The sequence below is a fragment of the Rhinopithecus bieti genome, unplaced genomic scaffold, assembly GCF_001698545.2.
Source record: "Rhinopithecus bieti isolate Rb0 unplaced genomic scaffold, ASM169854v2 scaffold_25396, whole genome shotgun sequence".
Taxonomy (NCBI): domain Eukaryota; kingdom Metazoa; phylum Chordata; class Mammalia; order Primates; family Cercopithecidae; genus Rhinopithecus; species Rhinopithecus bieti.
This window is the reverse complement of record NW_016812016.1, coordinates 870,214-878,918: the sequence shown is the minus strand read 5'-3', so window position 1 is coordinate 878,918 and position 8,705 is coordinate 870,214. Positions and strand designations below refer to the sequence as shown.

At 44.3% G+C, this 8,705-nt stretch overlaps 1 protein-coding gene across 1 annotated transcript in view; it reads left to right on the top strand.

Annotated features, from left to right (window-relative positions):
• Positions 1-8,705, top strand: part of PCSK2 (proprotein convertase subtilisin/kexin type 2) — a 250,418-nt gene that overhangs the window by 210,943 nt on the left and 30,770 nt on the right. Inside the window, exons 9-11 of the mRNA XM_017895491.1 lie at positions 3,968-4,087; positions 4,610-4,748; positions 6,547-6,757. Coding sequence (XP_017750980.1) covers positions 3,968-4,087; positions 4,610-4,748; positions 6,547-6,757 — 470 coding nt within the window. The remainder of the gene's footprint in view (positions 1-3,967; positions 4,088-4,609; positions 4,749-6,546; positions 6,758-8,705) is intronic.

Here is an 8,705-nt window from a genome sequence, read left to right as displayed (position 1 = left end):
TTTTTTTTTTTTTTTTTTTTTTTTTTTTTTTTTTTTTTTTTGAAATAGGGTCTCACTGCATCACCCAGGCTGGAGTGCAGTCGCATAGTCTCAGCTCACTGCAGCCTCAACCTCCTGGGCTCAAGTGATTCTCCTGCCTCAGCCTCTAGAGTGGCTGGGACTACAGATGCATGATACCATGCCCAGCTAAATTTTTATAGACATGTTTCACCATGTTGTCCAGGCTGGTTTGAAACTTTGGGACTCAAGAGATCCTCCCACCTCGGCCTCCCAAGGTGGGATTACAAGCATATATCACCGCACCCGGCCTCTTTCACACCATTTTTCTCCATCTCTTCACCATTCACAGCCTCCAAAATCATCCCTTAGCTTCTGTCGTTGTGTCTGTGTTTGTATTCCTAGTGAGTCTAAGCCTCTGAATGCTAGGCAATGTAAAATTTGTAAAAGAGTTGATGAAATGAGCTCAGTCTGATTAGATTATATTTAGCCATGAGAAATCTAACTTTGGATTCTTACTAAATTGTTGCTTGCTTACACACATTCCTAGTCTTACCAGACTAAAGCATCTCACTGGACAAAAATTGGCAAGTTCACATGTAACTTCCCCAGAGTCTCAGCCCTAAACAATAGTAAACAATATTTCAGACCAAGTGGAACCCTTCAGCGCAGTGGGTGGCCAACTTTGGCACACAGGCTGGATCTAACCCCCAGACTGGCTTTGCAAAGACAATTTCCTTGGGACACAGCCAGGCCCTTCCAACCACAGCTGTCACAGGCCCCATGGGAAGGAAGCACGTAGGGTACCAAATGAAGGCACTCATCTCTCAGAATCAGGCTTTTCTGACTGCGGGTCAACGTCTCTCTCTTCACTAGAGAGCCAACATTGCACAGCAGCAGGTCCCTCCTGTTGCAGGGATATTTCAGCAGGTGGAGAACTCCTCTTGACAGTGGAGAGACCTGAGTTTTAACCTCAGTCCTGCCCCCCATTGGCTGGGGAACTTCAGACTAGTCAGTGTCTCCATTCCTCACTTTCTGCAAAATGGTCTGAGTCAGTGCTTCTCAAAGTGTGGTCACGGCCCACCTAGGAGAGTGAAAAACGCAAAACCTCAGTGCCTCCTCCCCTCCCACGGATGCTGCATTTTAACAAGATCCCATTAAAGTTTGCGAGATGTTGCTCTACTATCTTGAGGATCCAAATCATCTAACCCTGAGATCCTAAGACCCCAACGTATGGTTTCTTAAAACCTACAATGAATAGAAAAGGGCAGCAGAGGTGACTCATTTCCAGAAAGGAACAACCCGGTATTTCCTCATCAGTATGATGGGTTGGACGAGTGGGCTGTGTGGTGACTGAGCCACATGCCCTTTGTCTCTGTGTTGAAGGAACAGAGGCCTAGGTAGCCCAACTACATTGGTTTCTTGTAAGAATGCACCAGGAGGGGCTGGGCGCTGGGTTCATGCCTGTAATCCCAACACTTTGGGGGGCCGAGACAGGTGGATCACCTGAGGTCTGGAGTTCAAGACCAGCCTGACCAACATGGTGAAAACCCATCTCTACTAAAGATAAAAAAAATTAGCCAGGTATGGTGGTGGGCACCTGTAATCTCAGCTACTTAAGAGGCTGAGGCAGGAGACTCGCTTGAACCCGGGAGGCAGAGGTTGCAGTGAGCTGAGATCATGCCATTGCACTCCAATCTGGGCATCAAGAGTGAAACTCTATCTCAAAAAAAAAAAAAAAAAAAAAAGACTGAGCCAGGAGGGATCAGGGCAATGAGATCGATTCACGCAAGACCTCATAGTGCCTGGGACCAGACAGACATCCTGATCCAAGGTGGCTGTAGGATGCCAGCCCCAAGAATGTGTGGAGAGCCACAGGAGGGCTCTGTGGTCACGGGGCTAGGCCACACTCACCCTGTCTGCTTCTCCCCAGCTTCGTGGCTCCCGCTCTCCAACCCACCCTTCCTCTTCCTGGAGGCTTATGCTTAGAGGTGTTTCCAACTGGACACCACCCCATTGGCACCCTTGCTTGTTACAACCTGTTAGTCTCTGCTCCAGCTGCCACTTGCCCTCGATGCTTTCAGGGAAATTTTGGTTCCAAATTAGGGGAAACACCCCAAGATGAGGCTCCAAAACCAAGAAATGTGGTTCTGTTGGGAAGGTTCAGAACTTGCAGGGTCAGAGGCCAATCAGAAAGTTTCTAACAAAATCCCTTTGTTTTTTCTCTGAGGACATCAAAGGGTAGTTGTCTATATTCACAGTCTTCTTAGGCATCTGATGGAGCAGTTTCTTCTGAGCTGCTGAATGATTTCAAAGGTCTGAACAGAAATACAAGACTGTATGCACCTGTATTAATCCGTTTTCACACTGTTGGTAAAGACATACCTAAGACTGGGCAATTTACAAAAGAAAGAGGTTTATTGGACTTATGGTTTCACATAGCTGGGGAGACCTCACAATCATGGTGGAAGGTGAAAGGCATGTCTTCCATGGTGGCAGACAAGAGAAGACAGCTTATGTAGGGAAACTCCCCTTTTTAAAACCATCAGATCTCATAAGACTTATTCACTATCGAGAGAACAGCATGGGGAAGACCCACCCCCATGATTCAGTTACCTCCCACTGGGTCCTTCCCACAACATGTGGAAATCCAAGATGAGATTTGGGTGGGGACTCAGCCAAACCGTATCAGCACCTCTTCTGTTGTGGGCTCAATTTTGTCCCCAAATATTCATAAGTTGGGGTCCTAATCCCCAATATCTCATAATGTGACCTCATTTGGAAATAGGGTCATTGCAGATCTAATTAATTAAGAAAAGGTCATATTGGAGTAGGGTGGGCCCCTAATCCAATATGATGGGTGTCCTTATTTAAAAGACAAAAAAAAAATAGAACAAGAACATATGGGCACAGATACGCACACAGGGAGAACAGCATGTGAAGATGAAGGCAGAGGGGGCTGGGGATGCATCTACAAGCCCAGGAAAGCCAGGGATGGCCAACAGCCCACCAGGAGCTGGGAGAGGAATGAGGTAGATTCCGTCTCCAGAACTTCTAGGAATGGAATAGAATCTATTATGTCTGCAGAACTTTTAGAGATGGATTCTATTCCTAGAAGTTCTGGAGATGGAAATGTCAGCAGAGGTGGCTGACACTTCTGTCTCCAGGACTTCTAGGCAAGAAATTTCTGTTGTTTAAGCTACCCAATTGGTGTTCCTTTGGTTGTTACTTTAGTCCTTTTGTTGTGGTCCTTTGGTAGCAGCCCTGGCAAACTAATGCACCTTCCAATCTTAGAATGGATGGTCAAAAAAGAGGTTTCGCAGTGTGGGAATGACCTGGTCACTGTTCAAGGTCACTTGACATCACCTGGCCCTCTCCTTTACAGCCAAGAGGGTCAAGAGTTTATCCAATTACAATTTTTTTCTTCTAGTTCAGGACCTTGAGAAGTCTCCCTCCCTCCCTTCTCTGACATAGCTTCCTCGAAGGAATGAGCACGCCAAAATTCTCATGATGCAGTCCTAGGAGAGAAACATGTTTCCAAGCTAGGGACAGTGCTGTGCTGAAAAGCTACCAATAAAATCAGATTGGGAGCTTGAAATTAGACATGGAAATTGACAAACACTAAAAATAAAGTCCTTTTATGCCCCCTTCAGAGAGCTGGTTGTTAAACATTTAACAGCACACCCCTCGTTAGAGGACTCTTCTGACTTCCCTTAAATTATAGCACTTACATACCTGTGTGTTCTCCCTGCAAGTAACAGCCACCCTTGCCTTCATGAGTGTGAAAGTTCCCTTTGGGAAGTGGAAAAACAGGAAGAAAACCACCTAAAACCCCAAGGTTTTACGTTTCCTCAAAATGACAAGTTTCCCAACCAGAGTCCTAAGTTACCCCAAGACTGTGGAAGACTTTTCTAAGTCAAGGAAAGATCTCACAACTTAAGGAATTCACCACTTTTACATTAAATACCAGGATCCCAGAAACACAACTATGAAATGGGAACCAGAGTCCTCGAAGTGAACATCATGGTGACAGCAGTTCAATGTCCATTGCTACACTGTTTAGGAAATAGTGAAGACGCTTTGTTACAAGGTTATGCCAGTCTGCTGTTGAAATTCAACCCATCTGAAACAGCAACATGAGCCCGGCATTTGAGTGACACAATATGGTTTACAGAGAATGTCTGACAACAGGATTGGGTGGCACGAAAGTGACGTCCGTACCCTGTTTCAATGCCTAGTCTCCTTAAGAAGCATTTAGGATGAAATTTTTGATGCACAGACAGCCTGTTTCCTTATTTCATCATTCATCGTGTGACTGGAGAGAAATGGTTACACATCCAAGCCCCAGACCAGGTGACAGCAGGTGCCCAGGGGAACACTTGGCAGATTCCCCCTTTCCTCAGCAGACATGGATTTTCACTGAGTGGCACTTTTTTTGACACCTGAGGCCAAAGAGAGTCAGGCAGGTAGGAGATGTCTGCCCTCTGTCCAGACTGACAGTACAGATGGTGGCAGTGCTCCACATCCCTGGGTGCCCCTGTCATTTTCCACGGACTTCTGCACTGCTCCACCGCCTCTCGAAGCAGGATATTTCTCTCTCCTCCATCTGTAGTCTCCCTGGCTGCAGGTGAAAAGGCCCTTTCAAGTGTGATTGTCCTGCAAAGCATGCCGAGCCCGCTGAAGCTTAAGAGAAAAATTGTTATGACTGATCTTCAGATGACAGCATGTACATTTTTTAGAAAGCAGAGTGAGTATGATGAAAACTACATGATTTCTCATTTGACTTTTCCCCAAGCAATGGGAATAAATTTCCCCAAGCAATGGGAATAAATTTCCCCAGGCAATGGGAATGAATCTTTCCTTGTTTCAAGGTGACATTTTTTGGACAACATTGTAGCATTTTGGAAGTGAGGGTGCATTGTGCATTAGCGAAGGTTTTCTCCCAGTAACTTCCACTGCCTGCTCTACTCTAAGGGAAAATCCATCTCTGAAAGGCAATCTTCACATAAACTAAGGAGTCAGAGAACTACCTGTTACACAAGGCACTTATGTTTGTCTTTCAATTTTATCATCCTGTACGTATGCTTTGTTTGACCAACATAGTAATGATTTAAAGGAAGAGAACAAAGAGAAGATGGATAAGAGACTTTTATCAGGGCACGCACTGTTTGCCATAGATCCCACTATTCCCAGTTGTCTGATACCTGCTTCACACAAACATCACCTACCTGGCTCCTTAGGGATTTGAAGTTTGCACCTCCTATATTTGCTTAATAAATACTTGAGAGAAGCAGTGAGGAGTTGGCGAGAAGGAAATCCTTTTTTTCTTTTGCTTATTTTAATCTTTAGCTTTGTAGTCTATGTGTTGGGTTTACAGTTACAGCATTTTTCACATTGTATATGGGAAGAGGGTGACAGAGATGCCTGAATTATGAGAAGGTTCAATAATCGACTTCTGTCTTAGTTTTAGATCTCCTAGAAGCAGATCCTGAGGCAAGATTTGGGATTAAGTAGTTTATTGGGGAGGTAAAGAGAATACCAGTGATGCATGGGAGGTGTGGCAGGAAAGAGACAGGACCAGTTAAGGGTATGTTATCCTGCCAGTCATCACTGTCAGCAACTGGAGCTTAATGCCACTGGGAAACTTCAGAAAACCACACCAAAACTTGAGAACACACCCCAAAGGTACCCCACCCTGTGGGAAAGGAGCTGGAATAAAACCCATTGATGAGGTTTGTTCTCAAAAGGTTGTAAATGCCCCAGTGCTTTCAGCCTGAGGACAGATGCGCAAAGCAGCCTTCAGCCTCTTGGAAGCCCTTAGACAAAAAGATGCGTATGTTGACATTTAGAAACTCCCAGGCACAGGGAACTCTAAAGTCCAAGGGATATGGGCTCACACACAACTCCCAAAGTGCAGCTTAACCAAAACCTAACCTGAGACATAGAGTCATCACTCTCTGGATAGATAAAGCACTGGCAAGGTGATGTGTTTACTATTCAGGAAAAGGATGTAGTCCTTGCAAAGAGGGAGTTACAAAAACCAGGCATTATAGGACACAGCATCTTATTTTGCTCTGACAACCAGAAGGGGAATTCAGGTGACACTAGAAGGTCTTGAAAGTGACAACTGATTCATGAACTTCTTTCCACAACTTAAGAAAATACAGCCACCCAGGGCAACCTTGGCACACCTTTTGCTGGCTCTGATGACTACATCCCAACTTCTTCTTAATCACTCTTTGGAGTTGTTACTGGAGGGAATATTTTAGGAATATTTAAAAACAAGGCTACAAAAATTATCTGAGGTACAGATGAGACAGCGCATTGATTGTTTACTCCCTAAGGGGCTGCAAAGGGCAAAGTACAGATCACAGGTCTTCTTCCAGCTGGAATGTATGGATGGGGACCACTTACAAGAAAACCACCATCCAGGAAAGCAGGGAACAGAGAGTTGCCTGGGGAGACAGTGATTAATCAGGCATGGGCGAGGGGAGGCCACAGTGCGCCTGCTGAAATTTAATCAGAGCCGTGGGTCATACACCGTTGCAGGGAGTGCCAGGGCCTCTGGCAGACGATGAATGCCTCCTGCCAAGGAGCTCTCACAAATACTCCGCGAGCCCAGATTTATGCTCTGCAGCCAGATGAGGGTCGCAACCGAGCAGAACTGCTGCAGCGTGGAATCTGCAGCTCAGCCTTGGAAACAGCTGGTGCCGTTACCGTCCCTCCTTTCATTTCTGGGATAAAGAGAACTACGAGAAAAGTCTGGTGGGTTTCGGGTGATCCTTGTGAACAGCCGTCTCGTTTTGCCAGGGACTTCCCTGTTTGTCACATTGAGAAGTCCCACATCTCAGGAAACCCCTCAATCCTGGGCAAACCAAGAGAGTTGGTCACCCACCCTTTGGCGCTATCTGTTGGCCCACCTGGGCCCAGTGAGAAATTCACCCGGGGTTAGAAGTTGATGTGAAAGTAAACTCAGCAGCACCTCTGAAATCAGAAAGATTCATCACTACAATGGCTGGATCCTTTGAGCAGTGAAACAGAATAACACAGGATTCTGACCTCCAAGGTGGTTACACGAAAACCAGACAACAATTAAAGATGACCACAGGTGCCATCAAACACTGAATCGAGGTGAGGATTTAAATCAGAGGCCAGGGCGACTGCACTGTCCTTAGCTTGGCTCTTCCAGAGAACCTGATACCCTACTCCCACTGAACTACCACAGAACCCACAGGGTCTCTGCAGAGTCTGGAACTGACGAGTAAAAGTTTCAAACTAGAAAGGATACTGTCAACCATCACTCCCACTCACAACTGATGGATTAAAATGGTTTATAAGACCTCACCCAACCACAAAGAGGCCTGGTCATGGGCTCAGACCATAGACAGTTTGCAATATTTAGCAAGCAGCAGCAATGACTACCACAATGTGCACCAAAACAGTTAGGTAGCTCAAGAGGTAACCAGTTGACCTAGTGAGGACAAATGTGCAAATGTCAAAGATGTTGGTGAATAGTTTGAATAAAATTTGCCAAAGATGTTCATGAATAGTTTGAATAAAATTTTTCATGAACTATGAGTGCAGAAAGGCAATATTCATAAATCAATACATTGTTTCATGTGCAATTTAAAATGTGTTTATTTTAAAATTCATATTTTAATAACAGATTAAAGTAATATAATGGAAAAATGTATGCAAGTCTAAATCCAACACATAAAAGGAAAAGGAAAACTGAGTAAATATATATGCAGGTAGATAATAAAATCTAGCTCAGTTTCTTAATACAGGAAGAGAGCTCTTACAAACCAGTAAAAAGAATACTATGAGGCCAGGCGAGGTGTCTCACGCCTGTAATCCCAGCACTTTGGGAGGCCAAGGTGGGCAGATCACTTGAGATCAGGAGTTCAGGACCAGCCTGGCCAACATGGTAAAACTCCATCGTCTCTACTAAAATAAAATAAAATTGGCCGGGCACAGAGCTACATGCCTGCAATCCCAGCTACTCAGGAGGCTGAGGCAGGAGAATATCTTGAAGCCGGGAGGCAAAGGCTGCAATGAGTCGAGATCACACCATTGCACTCCAGCCTGGGACAGAGCTATACTCTGTCTCAAAAAAAAAAAAAAAAAAAAAAAAAAAAAAAAAAATTCTATGAAAGAAAAAAAAATAGGCAAAGGATATTATCTTTTGGGACTTGGGGCTTTGCTAAATAATAAAGCAAGAATACAAATGAGCAGGAAAGACACAAAAAGATAAATTCAACTTTAGTGAAAAAAATATATAACTCAAAACAATGAGGTACTATTTTTACCCACCAAATTGGCAAAACTATTTTTAAGAAATGACAATTCTAAATTATGGCCCATATAAGCTGACTATAGAGTTCTCATGCACTGCTGGTAAACATATAAACTGTTAACAAACTTTATCAAGAGCAATAATACGGCAGATGAACCAAGAATCGTCATTCATTTTTTTCACCCAAAATTTCCTCTTTTAGAAACACTGCCTAAGAAAACAAACCTACAAAGACATATATAAGATTATGTTCATTTTAAACATAAAGTACTTTTTTTAAAAACTAGAGACAGCTCAAGCCTGTAATCCCAGCACTTTGGGAGGCCGAGACGGGCGGATCACGAGGTCAGGAGATCGAGGCCATCCTGGCTAACATGGTGAAACCCCGTCTCTACTAAAAAATACAAAAAAA